At 40.5% G+C, this 22,114-nt stretch overlaps 2 protein-coding genes across 10 annotated transcripts in view; one reads left to right on the top strand and one right to left on the bottom strand.

The window, feature by feature from the left end:
* The window catches only part of Ih (hyperpolarization activated cyclic nucleotide gated potassium channel Ih), a 166,123-nt gene that overhangs the window by 122,323 nt on the left and 21,686 nt on the right, over positions 1–22,114 (bottom strand). The window lies entirely within an intron of this gene.
* The window catches only part of LOC124220882 (dynein intermediate chain 2, ciliary), a 46,809-nt gene continuing 30,530 nt past the window's right edge, over positions 5,836–22,114 (top strand). The window contains exon 1 of the mRNA XM_046630284.2: positions 5,836–5,902. Within this exon, the coding sequence (XP_046486240.1) occupies positions 5,837–5,902 (66 nt within the window). The 5' untranslated portion in view covers position 5,836. The remainder of the gene's footprint in view (positions 5,903–22,114) is intronic.

The raw sequence follows: 22,114 nt of genomic DNA, 5'->3' as shown, positions 1-22,114 counted from the left end.
ATTCATCGATTTATATATTATTCGCCCGCTTTGTTTCTCCAATTTTTTTTTTTTTTTTTTTTTTTACTTCTTCTATCTGGTATATTCTCGTTCGACCTCGACTTTCCCCTTTTCTCGCTCCAAATCTTCACGGTCGCCACTCGACTTAACGAATTCTTTGAACACCGACGTTGAAGAGGCAGCAGCAGCGGCAGCAGCAGCAGCAGCAATGAGAAAGGAAGATGAAGAAGAATGCAGATCGGTGAAAAAGACAAGCACCGGCGGTAATAGTAGTATGAAACAAAAAGAAGAAGGAGAAAACTGAGAAATAGAGACTGTAAAATAGCTGAATCAAACCGACGTACTCGCTCGTTAGCAGGAATCGATGAAGCTACGAAACGGTCGACCAAGTATTGCATTCCAGATGAATACATACCTATAACCTTTCCAACATAACGAGAAGGATATTGGTATGATTAAGGATCTCGACACTGCCTAGCACAATGAAGAGTGAAAAAAAAAAAAAGCAAAAATTGACGAGAAAAAAATCTACGCGGATGTGTTTTTTGCCATTTTTTTTTTTTTCCTCTTTCGTTCGTTCGTTTGTACCTCGACTCTTGAACGGTTTAATCAGACCCTCGAAGGCCTCGACTAATACAAGAGGGAACGGGGTACCAGAATGAAGAGAGCGAGAGTGAAGAGGAGGAAAAATTACGGCCCGGCAGGGGTGCCGATGCGACTCACGGCGTTGCGGGAATACGGCGGCATTAATGGGGCATGTTCGCCTTAAAAGGAGTTATTTTTGGACACCGCATCCCACCGCTGGCACCAGAGTTTCCCGACTCTTGACTCTTGACTGAATAATTCGTGCGTTATACACTTCGGGATTACACTGTATCTGAGTATAAAGCGAGGATGGAAAGACGAGTTTTTTTATTGGAAAATCCACGTCGAGGCTCATCGGATTCATGTTTTTCGGGAGTAGGAATAAAGATTCGTTTTTGAACCGTTGGAGCAGCCGGGTAATTCATTTTGATTCAGGTGCCGAGCGATGGCGCGAACAGTTCGCAATTAATCGCGATCAATTGGTTTAATTTGAAAATGATTAAGCTTGAAATTGTTTCGAGTGATGCTCTGCAATCTCTCTGTATCTCTCTCTTAAAAACTTGTTGAACACCCCCGTTACGGGCGTATGTTTCTTTTTTGTTTTGGTTCATTTATTTTTTGCTCCTCTGTACCTGTTCACCTTCTCTTATTTCACTGTAGCAAATAGACATTTTGTCCAAAACAAGAGAGAACCAAGTTGGAGGGAAACTCGGTGGTATTTACCAGGTGTTTGAACAACACAGGATTATACAGAGCCAGCGTAACAGACTCCTTTGTCCCTTGGATCAATACTCTACAAGATGAAAAATTCAAGCTTTTGAAAACGAAAACCACCGAGTACAATTTTTGAGTAGGCAGAAGAGTTTGATTTTCAACATTGAGAATGCAAATTTATCCTTTGGTGGAATTGAGAAAAAATTGTATAAAAATATATATATGTATATGAATAAAGTAAATTCACGTGTAATTTTCGATGAAACTTTGAACCTGTAGACACACTTGAGAAAACAATATCTTCCGAAATGAAAAACTTTTTTTCAGACCGAAACCTACATTTCTTTCCCCTGTTTTTAAAAATTTTTACCCTCTGTTCTCGTTTGCTTCGCTCGTTTTCTAATATCTGCCCAAAGCTTTTCAGGGTAAAAAAAAAAAAATAAAAAAATAATGAAAAAAGCGAGAAGTGAGGGGGGAAAAAACAATCATACGCACGGTTAACGTCTGGATAACGTAGAACTGAAAAATTATTTTACAGCCAGATCTACCGCAGCGACTGCCACGTGATTCGAATAGCACGTCCATTATCAGCGATGGAGTCTGCTGCCACGGAGGAAGAGACGCCTCCGGGACGGGGTTTAGCCACCCTTCAATACTGCGCAAAGTATTTCACAGCACAGGTATGAAAAATATTCAATTTCTCGACTAGAAAATGAATCAAATAAACGAATTTAAATTCATTCGGGACGAAAGTTTTGTGAAAAATTAAACACTGAAAGGTTTTTTCTAAGCTGCGATGTGTCAGGCCGTGTAGTTTTTATCTGCAAACATCTATATCGCTCCGTAGCCAATTGCGCGTACTTTTAAGGTTTGACGATCGATTGGTTGTGAGACGAAAAAAGCCCGAGGAGAATAGACGAGGTTTGATATATGCAGCGGTGTCAAAACCCGCGTCTCGCCGGTGGCAAGTCGAATAGAAACGTTTCGACGTCTAGCCGAGGATGATACGATTGTATTTGTCGACCTGACGGAGCGGTCTTGGTTTCTGAAACGTGACGTCATATCTCCCCCGCGAGATTCGGTGAAATTATACGTATGAAAAAGAAATTCAACCTATATTCGACTATACACGATGCAGTATTGAACGATTGGCAAGATGCCATTACGGTAAACTCACCTTGATTGAATAAAAACTCCTTCGATTTCCTTTTTCCTCGTCGTGCGTGTTACGGATAGGTTGTATATGAATCTAGCTCAACTGACAAGTATAATGGATAAATATTCTATGAAACATACAGGTATTTATAAACTGCACGATGCCTACGAATATTGAAAAACATGTATAACGTAATACAGCAATTCAGAGAATTTTCTCGTCACAATTGCGATGAAAATTGTGCAGCGATAATATCATTATCATACTATCGTAAAATTGAAAACAGATGATAAATTGGAAAGATGCAAAGCGACGATGTGTTGAGTAAAATGGAAAGTAAATTTCAAAAAAATTATAATATACCACGTGAAATAAGAACGAAACATGCAAAACGTGAGGTAGAAAGGGAATATTATAGTAATGTTCATAACACGAGCAGTAAAGATTGAAGAAATGTAGAGTCTACCTAATTAATCGATGCAAGTACAATGTTAGAACGATGAACTGCTAAGATAAGTAATCAGCGAGTCGTTGATTGCAAAGTTTCGTGTTAGAGACTGAAGAACTTCGGAGATTGCGTAGAACCAATTTTCATAGCGGTAGGAGAAAACAAACATCATCCTAAGAAGGCAACTGTAGAAAATATGTTCCGATGTTATTTCTCTCCTCTATTTTTGCCTCAGCCTCCGTTTTATCAGAGGAACGCGACTCAAGTTAAGACTGCAAGTTATTTCTTTCGCGTTGTTTTTTTTTTCTTCTTCTTGTTTTTTGTTTCGTTCAATATTCCAACCCCTCGGCGAAATTATGGATCAGTTACTCATATAAGGTGTTGTTTTTCTGCCTGATTTATATTATTGTTTTCATTTCGTTTCGTTTTTTGTTTTTTTCCTCTACTTTTTTGCTTTTCAATTTTTTGCTATTGACTTATCGAAGAAACGGGTTCGACATATTCTTCAAATATTCAATACGGTTCGTACCACGGTAATTTCTTGATACACACAGTGCTTTGGTGCGGTATAGTGCAGATGTTACGATCAATTAAAATACGAAAGATGAAATATTTGAAATTGTAACATATGTATAGTCGAAATACCGTGAGAAAAAATAGCGATGATTATTTTAAAAAGTACAAAATATAAGTGAAATGGAATTACAAGTGACGGTGATATTGTTATTAGAGATGATAAAGGTAGAGTGAATAATAATAATAAATAAGAGAGAGAGAGAGAGAGAGAGAGCAAGAGAAAATTGATGAGGCGTAATAAGAAAATTTAACAATACAAGTATAAAACGGGCAAAGTATAAGAGAAGAATAGAAAAATAGACAAAGAGAGGTAATGTACTTGAGCCCTACTGCTTTTAGTCGGCATTGATGATCGCCCGGTCGCCTCAACATTAGTCCAATTCCTACCAACACAACAACATGAAACAATAATTACCATTTGTCTCTTACACAACACATACCAACATTTGAATTATGTGAAAATAGTTTAAATTCACTTTCACCCTTTATATCGTCTTCACATCGTCATTTCGTTAAATTTGTCTCCTCAAAATTACCTTACGAAGCTCAACACACACAGTTGCATCGCTGCCGATACATAAAGAGCTATTTCAATGAATACGTCACGGATACTCCGTAATTGCGATTCGCTACGATTGGATGAATTTTCTTTTTATATATCCGAGTACTTACTCCCGGAGCTTTCGTAACGTTGAATAAAATAATAATAACGCAGGTTACAACGATACTCATCCAGCGCAACGAATAAATTACAGTGTGTATGTATGTACGGGTACTCTTGTACACGAAACTATAATATGTGTATAGACATAATTTACGTTATTTACGTAACATAGGCCAAGCTCGAAGGATGATGCTAAAAAAGTAGAATCCCCTTTTATGGATTCCAGAAAGGTTTGGTTTGCCAATGCCACGCATGCGGCTTGTTTGCGTATTTCATTCGGATCGCCGAATCGAAAAATTTTACCCAGCATTATTCTGAACTCTGGTGAGTTCAAAGCCTCCCCCTGACGTTTCACAATCGGAAACGTTAAGACCGGTAGTCACCTGTTTACAGTACAACATCCAAAGTCTTTCTCTTTCCAAAGTTCCTCGTTGAATCCTGACCCGAATAAAAAATTCACCGTGTCAAAACTGGGATAACAGAAGTTTGACAACGAACGAATGTGCGGTTTGGATATTAATGGTTAACAGGGTAGTGGAAGGAAAAGAAAAAAAAAAAAAAAAAACGAAAAATTAACGGAATTTTTTCTAAAATAGAACAACGCAGCGGTGTTCATAGGAATCCAATAACGTGGTTGCCGCATGACCGTCGATGACCTCTATAGGTAGCCCATCGACGAGGAGTAGTTGGTCGGTATTAAAGCCCGGGCGTATACCTGCAGAATTTAATATAATATGTAACGCGGAATTTGAGTGGACTGCAGTTCTCGTATCGCCGGCGGTCAGGGGTATGGGTTGGATGGCTGAGTGGATAGAGAGAATGCGAGACGTACGAAAGAGGGAGTGTGAAGTGTGCCGGGTGAGAGTTGAGGGGTGGACTGTGACTGGTACGTAATATTATATTACAGAGTTTTGAGGGTACTCGATGACTGCGAGCCGGTTACCAGGCTTGCAGATATGGCCGAGATACTGCCGAGTCCTCGATGCGCCTTGTAGGTTCCGATCCCGAAACCGCCCCCGCCGAGACTCGAGAGGAGAGTCCTCTCGAAAAACGGCAACGGGAGTCCCACCTATCTACAGCGAACGACTCGGGGCCAAAGAGATCTGGGTCGTTGATTTTAATCTGCTCAAGGGACGTCGAGCCGTTCGGCAAAAATCATCCCACCGCTGTCACCAGATATTCGATTTTCACGGTCCAAAGTGCCCGTTTAAAGGCGGGCTGGTTTTGCCGTTTTCTCATTTTTTTACACCCCACTCTCTCTCTCTCTCTCTCTCTCTCTCTCTCTCTCTCTCTCTCTCTCTCTCCCTATTTCTTTCTCTCTCGTTTGCCGCAGTCTCTTCAATTAAGTATCATCTGTGTTCGCACAGTGTAAGGTAATCAAGAGGCACGGTAGGCACCTGCGTCATCTTATATACCTATCCTACCAGCCGCTTACCAAGAGGCTTATTATCTAATTCCATCGCTATATAACTGCGCGATTTATACGTACGTACGTACGTACACATACTGTGTATAACAATAAAATAATCCCGGTTTTAACGGCAAGGATAACTCACGGACTGAGCGTATAAATGGCCAAGCAAGATGTGTAACATCGCCACCAAGATATTTTCACAAAACTTTAACCCCAAATCGAACGAGGAAATTTCCGAAATTAATTTTATCTCCGAATGCCCACTTTTTCAGGGTTTCTATGCGTTTTCGAATGCTGTTTCTGGCCTTTAAGCAAAAAACCGAAACACCGCGTCTACTATTTACGGTAATGCGCTGCTGATCCAAGGATCCATCCGTTTCCACGTCTTGGATTTCACGCCGTTTTATTACTCTCGAAGCCTCTAAATGTTATAGTGCATTCTTTTTTTGGAAGGCAAATGCACGGCCGGCACATGGCACCGTATGAATGGTTCAACGTGACCGAAGCACTCGACGCACTTGACGCACTACTCGAGTTCAACTAGCTCGAAAGCCACACACGCACACAAGTGAACAATGATCCATCGTCCCGTATGGTTTCGCCTTCCGTTCGACGTGAGAACGCAATTATCGACGGACTTGATGTTACACATCCGTTGATCTGACTTCCCTTTTGCCGCTAGGAATGCTATGAAAATTTTATTCGCTCAAGTCTGCGTCTGGTGTTTATCTTTATACCATCGTGACCATTGTGACTATTAAACAACTAACTTCCCAACGCATGAAATAAACCGATTTCAAGCATCAGCGTGCTCGTTTCTAACCGTTTTCATAGACATTTTGGAACATCTGTTCAAGCTTTTCGAGCTCTCGTTTTGGTTGCACACCGAGCTATGGCAATTCATGCAAATGAACCAAATTCACGGACGGTAATCGATCGATAACGACACACCGCACTCTGAAACAATTCTCCATGAAAGTTGAAAAACTTTCCAAACGTTGCGTCTGCTTCATTCGTTTATCAATTCGAATAGAATAACGTTATAGAAAAGGCGTAGTTCGAAAGAGAAAAAAAAAATCGAAGCCTGTGGAACCAAAGGTAATTTAATGCTTACCAGGAGTCTATCAAATAACAAATTACACGTAAAAAAGACACGTGCATATATGGGTTGTAATTGCCTCGTTAGTTTACACAAATTCATAATATAAGCTGCAGACCTCGTATACCTAAAGTGGAAACGTTTATGCTTTTTACTCGCGGTTGAACTGAGATCGAGTTAAGCCGGCTTGAATTACCACTTGGAATGGACGCGCAAGAGAAACGAAGCAGGCTCCCGAGGTGCAATATAATGGCTGCTGGTGCCCTACACGGTTCCCTTTTACTATTTCAAGTGTTTAACTTGTGTGTACCACACAGTGTCTGCGGTAGAAGCGGCTGTAGATACACGAAGATATATAGATATATATATACCCTGACAATAACTCATATCCCCCTGAACTCCAAAGTCACGAGATCAATTTTAAACGAAGACTGTGTGCAGCCGTATGTTGTACGTATGGACGAGTCACCTCTGTTCCCCATTTCACAGTATGGGTACGTCAAATTTCCTGCGAATGGCACGAATTAATCTTCCGTGAACAAGAAATCCTGACCAGCATTATTACCGAGTTACATACCTACGAACGTTCACATCGCCACAAGTTTGCCACCAAAGGATCCCTAATTTTCTTTCGCCAACAAAAAGAGAATTAAAAACAACTCGTCGCTGGTATGACAAGAGAAAAAAATTACACCGTACAAAAAACCCTCACGGTTTGACCCAGAAACAGAATTCGAGCAAAACACGTAATGCGACTGTTTGAACTTTAAAACTTAGTCAAGGGGATCTCTGCGAGTAAACTCTGACAAATTGGTGGGGAGAATGCAGTTAGGCTGTGATTATTTTATGAAAAGCATAATCTGCCAGACTGACAAAGAAGAAAAGTTGGCAATGTGATGTGTTTCCAACCTGGTTTCAGTTTGTACTTATCACCTCGATTGACGGGTAATCGAAAGAATCATGATACTTGGAAGTGTGTGGAACTTTTGCAGATAAACTCAAGAAAGGCTTGTCTCATTCCGTTCTATCCGATTTCACATCACGGAGTAACTTTCACGCGTATGATCCGTGATACACGTGTACAGACCAAGGTGTGCGATACGTCATTGCCAAGTCGGCAGTAGGGGCGGTTCGTAGGGTCGTACCGGAAATTGATAACGTGCACGTTTCGGCACTATATACGCTCTTCCGGAACAACTTAAAGATAGCTCATTCACGCACCGGGTTCGAGCTCAAAGCACCACTGCAGAAACTCAAGGAGAGAGATGTAGATAGCGAAAGAGGGAGGGAAGAGAAAAAGAGGGAAAGGGCGCTCGAATGAGGAGAGGGATACAATATGGGTCACTTATCGATTGGGGCTCATGCTGGACTCTGTAATGTCTGCGGCATGCACGATACATCGCGGCGTGTGGGTACAGCCTGATCCGATTGTTGCGAAGATATTATCGCTGCGCAGAAACAAGCCAGCTAACCGTACCGGCTGCATCTGCTGGTCCGGCCGAAAGCAACTCTCTCGAACTCTGAGCAACTCAATAAACTCCGTGTAGGTGCTGCATGCAGTCCGTTAGAAATCCACTCCGATAACTCTGGACTGTACGGGTGTGAGGTCTGGGTCCACAGATCCCAGATTGCAGCAGCCACGCGGTACGGATCTAAAGTGCCTTGATGGATATGCCCGTCCCTTTGACTTGAGACGAGAGATTCGGCGAGCGAGGCATTTGCGACATGGTTGAAGACCTCGTCAGGACCCGAGCGTCTCATCTTCTCCCCTCAGAAATCAACGACTCTTGTCTTCCGAGTAGTAAGAGAAGGGCGCTCTTACTACTCCAACAAAGAGAGATTCGGAACGACACAAGTTCCAAATCCCAGCAGGTTTGACCACCCGTCGCATGCCTACCTCGAGGGTTCGAAGAAAGGGAATTTCGAAGTCGAAAGATCTCAATGACGCTTTTCCGTTTTTGTTTTCGACCCCTCTCGCCTTGTACACTCTCGTTTCTTACACACTCGTCTCGTGAAAATCTCACCGCGCACGAGGACGTTGCAGGTATATGGAACTTGAAACGCGATGATCAAGTCAACATTGAACTCTGGGCGGTATTATAATTTGCTTAAAAGCATCTTCTCGAACCATTTCGACCGTGGTTCCGATATTTCCGAGGGGAAATTTTTACCGCCACCAACGAACCAGTCGTCCCAGATATTATTCCACGTGGATGTTATAGGGCAAAGATAACTACGCCTGAGCTTTTCCCACGGGCAATGCTTTCGTTCCCTCCGTCACCTAGGATTCCCTCACTGCCGTGCAGGATTTAAATACGTTTTATGTCAATGACTCGAATGAAGTTCCACGAATACAGACCAAAGTCACCTGCTCTCTGGATCTTGCTTTTGATCATATAATAAGAATTAAACTCTAATAGAAATTGGAAACATTGAAAAAAAGATACTATCATTCACTTGCGTCTATGGCATCTCTTTTACAGTCAAATCCTTTTACAAGATGAAGTGATGTTCCAAAGATCAACTCAAGGTCACATTCTGAGACTCTTCTCGATTTCACACGAGGTTGAAGTTAGTAACGTGAGGTACTTTAACGATGCATGCTCAGAAAAATCGTTACTTCGCACCATTAGGATTGTCTGAAATTCAGCTAGTGAATCATAACAAAGAAAACATGTTCATAACTTGAAAAGTCAACTCTTTTAAAGTCGTTCTAAAATTGTACAACGATTTATTCCATGATGTTTCGTTACGTTGACGTTACTAACTTGAGTCTCGTGTTTTCACTAAGTTTGAACGAATTGGTACTTGATTTTCAGAAGACTCTAAATTTGATACATCAGATTTCCTCATAACTACAGATATTGTTGTTCGATGGTCGAATCCCACGATAATTTATGCGAAGTTATACTTCAAATCAATCTTTCACCGCTGAGCAAATACTGAAGGTGAACAGCTGTCTCTACTCGAATTAACCGTTCACGGTATTATGCGGGGTATATTTTCACCGTGTAATTGCGTAATCTTCAAATGAAGTGGAAAAAACGGAAAAACAGAAGTGAGATGATTCAGCCGGTCTCGAGGAGGTTCTCGTTCAGGCCTGAGAAGCAGCAAAGCGTTTTTAATCCTCGTTTCATTTTTCATTGAAAATATTTACCGCTATCAACGGTATGAATGTGCCGGGTTATAATACATCGCGAAGTCGTGCTACGTAGAAAGGTTCTCAAAATTCTCCACTTGGAATTTCTAGTCGAGGGTTAAAGTGAATGAAGGTGAATCAAAGTAGGCCAAGTGTGACTGAATTAACGAGGAAAAACACGAACCTTTCAGAAAATCTTCATCATAGTGTAGTCTTAGCTTCTGCAAGAATCAGAGTTCCATTTAATGTCTTCGAGCACGTAAAAATGTAGTCATGACACAACATAGACGGCCATTTTTTCCAAAATGTTTTTTCTTCATCGAGGCATGATAAAAGCAAAAGAAAATGATTCTCCGCGACTTGAAAATTGGCATTATTCATATATTCATAAACCTCTTCATCCTGTGGCAGCAGTTGCCTCTTTATCTACTAATACTCCCAACAAGAAAACCGAACAATAATTAGCAGCTGCCCTTGAAGCTACTATTGCTATCATCGTTTCTGTGATATCGACCAAGTAAAAAACCGACGAAAATCAATACCGAGCTTTTTTCATACCCATTGATCCTTAACACTCAGGCTGCAGGATATCTCGACAGGAGAAAAAAGTTCTGAGAGGCTGGTGCCTCAATCGAATGGTCGTTAGCCCATTCGATTAACACGATGAAAGGGTCGGGACTCACACCTGATCAGAGTTAATTTTATCGAACTTTTTCTCAGGTTTGTCGTTGAAAAAACTTCTCCTTGTTTCAGTCGTGTGTAAAAAATGTGGCGAGAGTACCTGGATAAATTACCTAATTCAAAAATTTTCTTTTCCCCAACTTTTTTCAAGTATATTCCAAATGCACGAAAGCATATTTGACTCGAGCAAACCCTTCTTCTCAAGATTCTCGATTCCAAATAACTAATCATTCCGACTTCTCGTTAACGACTGATGAATGTTCACAATTCCGGACTCACGAAAAGAATCCTACTCTGCACACAACGCTCAAAAGCCAAGCCACCGAGAAGCTGAGTTAACGACAAGTAATCCCAAAGTTTTGGGCTTGAACTGTTCTAAGGAGAAGTTGACCCGAGACATCGGTCTCGTTACTCCCGTTGAAACGTAGTAGCTCACAGGCATGTAATATCCATCAAAAAGACGGGATGTCCGTTTCCGTGTTGCCTAACGAGCTAACCGCTGTATGAGATGCTTTGCACACCAAGTTGAACCGGCACATTGGCCAGTCGATGCCAGCCGCTGGATGCACCGTTGTCAGGGAAAGTGCTGTGCAGAAGAAATTCCTCCTCGCGTTACCCGGCTGGTGAACGGAAAGAGTTTTCAGAAAAGGTATGCTGTACGAGAAGAGAAAACACCGAGAAGAACGCCCAAGTCTAAGCGGACAATACCTGGAGGGCGCAGTCAAGCATCGAGCATCGAGCATGTAAAGATGGGTGTGTGTGCGTGTGTATGTTTGTGTATGCACGTGCGCATGTGGGATATACAAAACCGCTGACAATGATAAAAGCCGCATCAAAGAGGCCTTCCTTTTCAATGGACGCCTCTAAACAAACGGAGGGTGCGGGCCAAAGCGAGCGAGCGAGCGAGCGAGGCGAAGCGAGGCAAGGGTGAAACTGTTGCGATGAAACCACCACGGGTAGCAAAGAGCAAACAGGAAAGGGGGGCGGAAGATTCGGCAACAAAGAGCGTCGCGTTGGTGCATCGTGCGAAAAATAGTTCCTCTTCTAAACGAGCCATCCGACTCTTGACTTTTCACTCTTCTGCAACTTCGGGCAGCCGCAAGTCTCCGAATATAAGAGAACTGGGTGAACAAGCGGATGAGTTGCTTCTGACCTTTGCTTCGTCGAACACCTTCGAACGGATACGATGTCGGGTCTCAAAGAGCTTCCGACTTATCTTCGGGTGAACAGACGCCTGGTAACAAGCGAGAGACTGCGAGACCTGCTCAATGCCCGTTGATCTTAATGCATCTTATATGCAGTTTGAACCTTTGAAGCTTTTGGTGCGGAAATTTGCTTTTACCTACTTCGAGTGAAGTACACGGTTCAATACGTTAGTATGTTAGTTAGTACTCAGGAGGTGTAGGTTTCAGAACAAACCACCGAAGAGCTAATTGTTGGATTTTCAACGCCGTGCGGTTGTCGTTGCGAAGTGTTCACCTCGAGCCGATTGTCACAAAAGGAGTTTCAGGTCACGTCCGCGAATATGAGATCGACGTGCCAAATGCTAGCTAAGTAGGGTATATCTGGCACATTTCTCTGTAATACGGCATCACCTTTAACCGGAATTCGGTTCAGTTTCCGAATTCAAAACGGCGCCGTTTCGTCAGGCTATAAGTGTAAATGAGCACGCGATAATTACGTTCATGATTGTCTCGAGGATGTAGCCAAGTAGAGGGAAACATTCCAGCTGACGGTAAGTGTTGATTAACGTATAAAACCAAAGATCAATTGAAACAACGCTGTTGCTCGGGATTAAATACCGCGTACGGTCCTTTACCAGACGTACCAACACCTCGAGGAACGTCCAATAAAAGCTTCGAACGGGCTTCCATACCTGGCCGAGTTCCGGGTGGAGGGTGTAGGACGCGAAACGAATAAAGGCCGACGTAATAGCTGACTGAGAAGATAAACTGAAGTACAATTATTGGGAATGACGGAGGGGCAGATGAAATACACGGTATTGTTCGGTGGAAAATCGATCGATAATTTTAGCTGTCGGGGTCGACGTGCTGCGGATACAGGGGGTCGTGTTCAGTCGATAAACCGTCTCTTTTAACGTGAAAAACAACGTTCAGGAAACTACCGGATATGAACATTTCAACGCTGACGACGGCTCTCTGGACCCCAAGTGTTACTTTACGCAAGCTTCGCTAATCCTGGTAATATCCAAACGTAACTAATGGACGATAATGGGAATTCTCTTCGTGTTTCAGCAAGATTCACTTTCAGACGACGCAGTTTGTGATTCTGACATTCGGTACAGTTCGCATAAAGCGGCATGAATATTCTAGTTAGAATAGTTAGTCGAGTCGAGTGGCAATTCGACCGTTACTATAGCGGCTGAAAAAGCAATCATGAATCAAATTACACTTTCAAACTTTCCGTCATTCGACCTCCCCATTATTCAAGCAAATAATATCAAACCCGTTCGTTTCTTTCTCTTCGTCGTCGAGTTTAAGGCTTGAATTTATGCGTGTCAATTTTCCCCGCGTGGAATGAAGCTGTCTGAATAGGTGCGACGGTGCTAACGTGGGAAGTGAAAATATGACGGGAGGAGAGATGAAAAGGTACTTGATGCGGCAACGTGAGTTGGGCGACAAAATGAAGGCGTATCGCGTGCAGTTTAAGCGGCAGCCGCCTAGCCGTGTGGGAAGACGTCATCTGGTAAATTTAAGATTAAGACGCCTAGTTCCCTCACAAACGGAGCAGCTTTAACTCTCCCCGGCCAACAACAAGATTTAACCACTTGGTGCTCGCGTCGTTTCTTCTCCTCGTCGACACTAACTAGCACGCCTTTTTATACCTAGCAACCAACCCTATAATCCACCGGACTTAACCACTGTTCGTAGTATCGCTGCAACGGGGGTAGAAAAAAATCGCGCAATCGAGTAGTCCGGAATGTGGACCAGTACTAATCCGAGAAATTCACGAAATCCACCCCGGAGACCCGCACCGACGACCCACATTCGTATTACTTGGCAATATTTTCAGGCTATTACCGTTTCACCGATTCCATCCGAATCGGATCATCTATCTCGGAGAAAAACCTGCGGTTAGTCACTCTCGTGTCGTAATTTTTAAACATACGCTGCCCGAGTGCCGTGCATTTTTTGAATCCCGGACGGTAGAATTTTGAATCAAACGTACAACGGGCAAGTTTTATTGATCGCAACGAAGTGGCGAGATGCCACTTCAATGCGAAGTAAATTTATACCGTATGCAAGCTGATGTTGTTGCTCAGAGTTGAGAGTCCGCTTTATCGGTGGAGGTCTTAGGGGACGTAATACGTGAGACATAATAACAGCTAGGTGGTACCGGATATCCGGTATAACGACGGGTGAATAAACTCTGGAACTCAAACTATTCAGGTAACTAATAAACCCTCGGGGAAAGGATATCTCGAGTGTAGGGTTATAGTCCTAGTCTTTGTCGATGTGGAAGGAGAATACCCTGGTGGTAGTCAGGAATTCCGCTGGGACGTTGCAGGAACAACATTCGTTCCTGCGCTACGGAACCACATGCGTGCAAACATCCACTAGCAGATGATGCGTTTGCGTCATTCGAATAACGTGTTTATAGTATCCAAACCACGTCACTGATGTACAAAGTATCATTTTAACATACATATCGCATGGCAAAATATTGTAACATGACAAAGTGATGTTTTTCAGTGTACCTAGTTGTATCTTTTTTATTTCAAATTTTTAATAAAATTCCCTGAATCCTTTTCCTGACTATTTACAGTAGCTTGATAATTTTCCTGAAGCCTACCAGCCCTAGGAACGAATAAATCGAAACAAAGGTTTGACGAACGGGTCAGCATTGTTCGAACAATTGTAAATTATTATCCATAAATTAAAAAAAAAAAAAAAAACTGTGAACAGAAAAAGAGAAACGAATAAATAAAACCTGCGGAAAGTTGAGGCCTCCTGATCCGTGTCACCCAATAAACATCGCGATCGTTGAAAGTACTGAAAAAGTTTGAATCAAGTATTTCCCAAGGATTTGGAAGTTACGACCGATGTGTCAAGTTCCGAGCAGCTTCTCAACAGTAACGACGCTTCGCCTTTATACTGCAGTTTTCTTTGCACCGCTGCACGTACACAACGCACGTATTTCCAGCAGCCACCTTATAAATACAGCTTACGTTGTTATACCCATCTAACGCTCTGCATTGGTATGTATGATCTATCTATATGTACGTACATCGTGAAATACATTAAATGAAGTTACGTAAAGAGAAGCGACTGCGAGTTATCGCGCGACCTCGAGAGCCATGCACCAGCGAATAGAGGTTCGTGTCTTTTTTTTTTCCAAGAGTACAAAACATAAAAAAAAAAAGAAGAAGAAGGAGAAGAGAAAGAGGAAAATCCGGCGACGTAAAAATTTTTTTATACCTATTTTCTTCTTCCTCTCCATTCTCGTTGAATAAAGTGACTGATCCCTGCTTTTCAGCAGCCCGGTAACGCGTTTCTTCGATTTTCTTTCTCATGGATATGGGATGAAATTTTTGCTGGTACCGAAATTTTTTTTTTTTTTTTCAACATTGTTTTTTTCTTTTCTTTTCTTTAGACACAAGTCTACCTTCACCTTTATAGATGTGCTTGAACGCTTATAACCAGTCGTCAAAGGTATACAGTTTGGTGAAAAATTTTCTAAATAATAAAACAAAAAATTATTCATCCAAGGTGAACTGTAGTACAGTAATATTTGGGCGTGTAATTTTAACGTTGAAAGAAGTTTAAATTATCACAATCTACGTAATTTTTATGGAAATTTTGTTTTTTGTTTTCTCAGTTTGAATTCATTATTATTTTCACTTTTTTCTGTACATAATGAAGATGGACACTGGTTTTCAATGAATCACTCAGCTTGACTAACTCAACTTTCACTTTATCAATTTTGTATCATCAAATTTCCGTTTTCATGCAATTTTCGAACGACTCTACTACTGTTTTCCACATTCACGCGAGCTGTTTGACCAGTGCAAGATATTATTTTATTACTGGTCGAGCAAAAGCATCAAACACATTCAACGAAAGAAAAAAGAATGAAACAAAAGAGAAAGGAAAACGATCGAACCAAGGAGGAGATCGTTTTTAAATCGTTAACATCCTCGTTCTCTTTGCTCCGGACAATTAGCTGAAATAAAGAGAAACAAGAAAATCGTGTACTGGAACGACGAGATAATTTAAAAACATTGAGATATTAGAATCTGCGAGAAATATGCATATTGCGATTATAAAAAAAAATTGCAAAAACCTGTCAGAATATTGTGATCTGTATACGTTATAGGTAGAAAAAAATTCTTTTTCGCACGGCGAGATTCTGCGCGGTTAGAAAAAACGTCATAACAGATCCCAATAACGGGGTCGCGTTGCGCGAAAACGGGGAGAAAAACAGCTCGGGACGGCTTTCCTCGAAACGCGATGAAGTTCAGTTATAGGTTTCTACACTGGCCATTCGCTGCCGTCCTAGATCTCACGTCAGTTTCTTTCCTCCTTTTTTTTTTCGCTCACCAGATAGACAGCGAGAACAATAAATATTCCCTTCGATATTTTCTCGCACCTCACCCTCCGTTTTTACCTTTATTAATAACACAGTTCTGCACACCCGATATTTTTTATGAGAAAGGTGATTATAGTGATTGTGTATCAAACACCTTGCCGAAAGTGATCAAACGATCTGCAAAATCTCAATTCTTCGTAATATGATATCAGCGATGAACGAACTTTGTTAATTGTTCAATTTGGCGGAGCGCGATTATTAGTTTCGAATTGACATTTTAGTAAACTGCACTTTGATACTAGCAATGCTAGTTTGAAAAAGAATTTCATTGCTAGGAAAAAAGGGATGAAAAAGTATCAATATTTATATCGATTTCATCGGAACAGTGTTTGCAGAAATTACGCTAATGAGAGAAAACTTTCAAGGGTCAGGAATTTTGTTTTTTTCTGTGACTATCGCCAGTTGTTGCAGATTATGGTCTATCGATAATCAAATCAAGAAATTCATTCAACAAAAAGAATCGTAAAACCTTTTAGAAAGTGTAAATTACGGTGCGAACGAATTTGTATTTTTGATTTCGATCAACGAACTCGGAAACCGATCACCTTAATTTGAATGTTAAACTGTAAAATAAATACCTTGTCCAGATGCATAATAATTGCACTGTAATACTTGTGATAATTCCAAACTGATTGAACGAATGACGAGAATCTTAATCACGTGTGTGGAATCATGAGAAATTAAAACATCGCCTCGCTGGGAATTTCCCACATCATCATCTGCAAACTCGGGTTACATTTTGTTAACAAGATTGTCGATATTGAAATTTGCCAAGAGTTTTGTGAAATGGAATCAATATACCTCGTTACTGAGTATCAAAAAAAAAAAAAAATGCTTGTCAACTTTCGTAACACGATACGATTGAACAAACGACTGGAAAGTCAAAAAATGCGAGTCAACATCGCCCTGAAAAGCGAAACCTCACAGTTTTTATTCCCAACATTATTTATCACCGCATTTTTAGCTAAACATTGTAAAACCAGTGGATATATCCATAAAAATTATACATTACTTCTTGAAAATTTGATTATTCCGGCTGAGAATTATCGGCACGTCCTCGTCAATAGTGAAAAAGAAATATCTGCGTGGGAGTTTTGAATAAAATTGATTTGAAAAAAAAGAAGAAGCAAAAGAATAAGGAGTAAAAGAAGACGGTCCGTAAATGAAGGAACGTTTGATTTCAGTGACTGCTGCAGTGCGCAGAGGCAGGCTGCGGTGATTTTTCTTTGTTACGGATAGTCAATCAACGTCGACGAGGCCGGGGAGGTTTTATATTCAAAGCTGGAGTGTAGAATTAACTGATTGTGAGGGAAAGGAGAGTAAATAAAGCCGAATGGCGGAGAGAAAACGTTGAGGAAAACGAGTGGCAAAGAAACCGCAGGGTGTAATTAACATTTACGAAAAATCTCTTTCATCTTCGAAAACTTCCAAGGATAATATTCTTTACCTCGAGTCAAATTTTCCAAAAATCTCGGCGAGATGAGTCCGATAGAGAGAAAAAAAAAAAAAATGCGAAAAAAATAAAATGAGCCAAAAGTTACGGATAAGATTCTGAAAATTCTCAACCACCCTCCGAGAAGACAGGTCGATATTTCTTCCAACGACTTGATGCACCTTTTGGCTAATCGTAAGGTATTTTCATTCCCGAGAGGTTAAATCCCGCTCACCTAACTTATATGCACACAACTATACTTGTACATACGTATATGTACGTATATGTATACCTATATTATTTTACCGGGAGGTAAATTGGACGGCTCCGAACACTTCACACCTCACTGTTTCACGTATCGAACAGCGCGATTCGTTTCCAATTTACTGTATAATGCGCCTGATACGATGTATATCTGTACAAGTATCTAACGTATATTTTCTATAATAAATGAAAACATATGCGTTTTGAAGTAACGCGAGGAATTTCTATAAAATCAACAAGGAGACGAGTCGTTTCATGAGAATGTTTTAAAAATTTATCATAATTTTAATTGTGTTTTTGAGTTGTCCCTTCTCTCCGAAGGAAAGAACCTTTCCATTAAACTCAACTCGATTGATTCGACGTTCGTGTATTATCATTTTTCGATTAAAAAGGTTTAAGCACAAGATCGAACCATTCTAATAGATGTACAACAATTTCGAAGCGATAGGCACAGGCTTTTGTTAACGTTTTCTACTTTACAGCTGTTTCTAGTTTTTTATCGTCGATGAGATCTTGTTAGCTTACGATTATAATGACTCGACAAATACTCAACGCACGATAATCTCCTAATAATACGAATGAAAAAGCTCAGTTTTTGGCGAACCAGCCTCCGTGTGGTCAAGGTTAAGAGTGAAGAAATAGAATAATTGATTGTATAAATGGAAGGACTGTAGGTAACGGCTTGATGCAAGGGAAAAGGTAACTCGGAGGGGTGATAAAATGAAATTGTATGTAATATAATAAACCAAGTTGAATGGAGAGGAAGAAAAATAAAGAGAAGAAAGAAACAGGGGAGGTAAAAAAGAGTCAGGATAGAATATATCTGTATATGTATACACGGATAGAGTATATACAATTCTCCACGTAATTAGGAAGGTCCCTTAGCTCTGCCAGCAGGGAAACCCAACGTTCCGAAATTCACGCCCCAAGTCACGGCCTAAAATACCAGTGTACAAGGCGCCACCTTCTATTCTGAAATATCATCCCTTGACACGCGTTCTTATGGTTATCTATATACTGGAAACAGCGATGGGTATAAGAAACGCATCACATTTAAAGAACTCGCGACTGAAAACCAAGCAATGTAGAGTGATCGAAAACCTCGCACACGTGTGGGAAAAATTTTAGATTCTGTTCGTCGATTCGATGTATTTTTAGCGAAGGATACAATTTTTTTTTTTTTTTTTATAGAAACGAATTTCTGTTTTCTTTGGTTGACTCAGGTGTACTTGTTCGATCGTCCCGGAAGCACTTCGAAAAGTGAATGAAGATAAATCGATTATCGTGTCTGGAACAAGAAATAAAATCGCCTCGATATTCTCCATCGGACGAATTATACCGACAAAATTTTATCGTGTATTTCATAGCTAATGAAATCCAACCTCAAGTTTTCAAATTTTTGTCAAATTAACAAATTTCGTACAGTGCGCATTTCGGACGGTATACGAATGGCAGAAATTTTCGTTTCTCGTAACTGGAAGTCGAGAATCCGAAAGGCGGTGTATGTGAAGAAAAAAGGAAGAAATAAAATCTAAATCCAACGTTCAAAAGATCGCGTAACGTTTTTAACCATCGCTGGAGATAAAAGAGACTCGCCATTTTTCTCTTCGGAGGTCTTCGGTCCGAAGGCACGTTGTATTAATATGGGGATCTCATTAATATTCACCCTTAGCCGCGATCCGTTTCTGAGCCTTAGGACCTAAGGTGCTAAAGATCGAGATCCTAGGAAGAATTAGTGGGCGGTAGGGTGAAAGGCGCCGGCCGCTGCCCTTGAGGAAAATTGAAAAGCTGGGGAAAAAGGGTAAGCTCGAACAACGCAACAGTAACATCGAACACGGCGAATTACGTCATGGGTAAAATTTCTCCCGCGAAAATAGAAGAGAAGAAATTGAAACAAACGGCTTTAGACATGAAGATATGACGGTTATTTTTATATTCAATCGCTATAACGGATCTACCGTTACAAATTTTGGAAGTCTGACCTTGGGTTCGCGATTAGCGACCACCAAAAAACCCAAAGGTACTAATTTTCATTCTAATCCATTCATCCATTCTCAAGACGTCATTTGATTTTACAGAATTTTGTTATCTAAATAGTTGAAAAAGCGGTGAACTGATCGAAGCTAAAATCTAATTAGTTCTAAGTTTGGAAAAACCGCGTCGATTGATACAAAAATCATTGAAATCCGGTAACTCGTTCTCGAGATATCGTCGGACAATAGAATTGATCACATGCCTACATACGTACATACATTCTCTAGATCTTGAAACGTCAACTACTCATTTCGGGGTGATTACAGTAACTTACGTTTTTGTCTGAGAACAGAGTTAAAAAATAAAATGAAACGGAATAAAACAATGTTTAAAAAAAATTAATAAATGTTGAGGTCGATAGAGAGAGAGAGAGAGAGAGAAAGATAGCTTTGGAGCTCGGACCGCGTTGCAATCAAAATGAAATATCGGCTTGCATATGTGGCACCGCATCGGTCGACTGAATCTACTATCACGGGTCATAATTTTAAACTTTCCTGGACGAGAATGTTATTCGGTGTGGGTTTGTTCAAGGACATCAAAAACCAATGAAAATTCATTTAGGATCGAGATTCTTAACCGTCGGAGATGATTGTACACATTGCTTTACAGAAACGCAATTGAGAGGAATAAATCGTTGTTACAGTTGATATCGAAAATAGAAAGCAAGAAAAACACGCGTCGTCGCATTAATTTGCAATTTATTCGGTAATCGAGCATGCAGCGCGCATTACGTGATTGAAAAAAAAATAAAATAAAAAATCTCAGACGATAAAAAAAAACCAGTTTTCATCACTTTTTTTTTTTTTAGTTCGTTTTTCTTACTTTGCTATATCAACGAAGCGAATACACTCCGATTAGAAATATAAAAATATTGTAAGCAAGATTGTGATCCAATTTTTCTTTCACACAGGGTTGCCACAACTTTTTTGGAAAAAAATTCCATGACACTTCCAGGTTTTCCAACACCTAAACCCTATATTTCTCCCTAACATTTTCTCAGTTCCAGTAAGTTACTGAAACCTAAATCGTTCAGCTCATTAACTCTGTATTCGCGGCAAATTCAATTCGAACCGAAGAAAAATATAATGTAAAAAAAAAAAAAAGTCAGCCTAAGCTAATTTGTTTTCTCGACGAATAAAAAGTAAACTCGTTACCTCAAAAAATAATTTCTAATACCCACGATAGAAAACTGATATTTCACAGTTTTTTCCACGACGAAATTAAAAATCTCCCGACATTTCATTCAACACAATTTCGCGCCTATATTTATGTAGTAAAATTGTTTTTCTCCAACGCGTTGCAAACATTAGTATAAAAAATGAAAGCACGTGCTTATTCGTGATTCAATGACTAAAAAATACAGCTGCGCAAAATGCGCTAGAGTAAAAAAATCAGCGATAATGATAATGATGATGGTGATGATGATGATGATGATGATGATGATGATGATGATGATGATGATGGCAAGGACAAGTACGATAATAATAATAGGAGGCAAGCCGCGTTGTCTTATCATTGCGAACACGTGCAGCACTGCCTGACGGATCGGATCAGGGTTGCGTTCGGTTGGAATATGAAGGTAAGGAGAGACTGCGTGCAGCGAAGGTAAAGTCGCGTGCGTGAAGTCGTTAAATTAATACGAACGAGGGGGGGGGGGGGGGGGGGGGAGTTGTAGATTCGCGGTTAAATACGCATTATGACGATTACAAATTAGTAATCACAGCTCGACGCCGGCACTCGCCACACGACGAGTCGTTCGTCAAAAGGTTTTGAAAAAGTTGAAAACATAGAAAAACGACGAGGGAAGTAAAAGTCTTGACCGTTTTAAGGAAAAATCCTAGTTTTCGAACAGTTCGTTTTTTCGGTGTTGCTTCAGGATTGATTCATGATTTCCGAATTCAAATTCATCGATGTTGTTGTAAAAAGTAATTACAGTGACTTTTTATTCGGTCTTTCATTACCTTGATGTTACTATTTTAAATCTTGTAAATTACTAAGCTTGGCGAGAAGTAAAACAGCTTTGTACGAACCTCGAGATTTGCGAATCTGAGAAACAATGATGAACTTTCGGCATGAAGCCGTTGTCAATTCGAAGCCATCATTTTGGAAGCGATGGTTTATTTCACCTTATTTCTTCCTCGTTCGATTATCTGGAGATGCGTCGTATTTAAAGGAAAAAGAGTGCTTTGATTTCAAAAAAATACAGAAATCAATATTGAAGATAATAAAAGCTTCGTCTTCTATTTCACCACGGTTGCGTTTATATCTGTATAATATATCGATAATATCGCGGAAATT

Source organism: Neodiprion pinetum, chromosome 1 (assembly GCF_021155775.2).
Source record: "Neodiprion pinetum isolate iyNeoPine1 chromosome 1, iyNeoPine1.2, whole genome shotgun sequence".
Taxonomy (NCBI): domain Eukaryota; kingdom Metazoa; phylum Arthropoda; class Insecta; order Hymenoptera; family Diprionidae; genus Neodiprion; species Neodiprion pinetum.
Note: the sequence above shows the minus strand (reverse complement) of the source record. Positions and strands in the feature narration are given on the sequence as shown.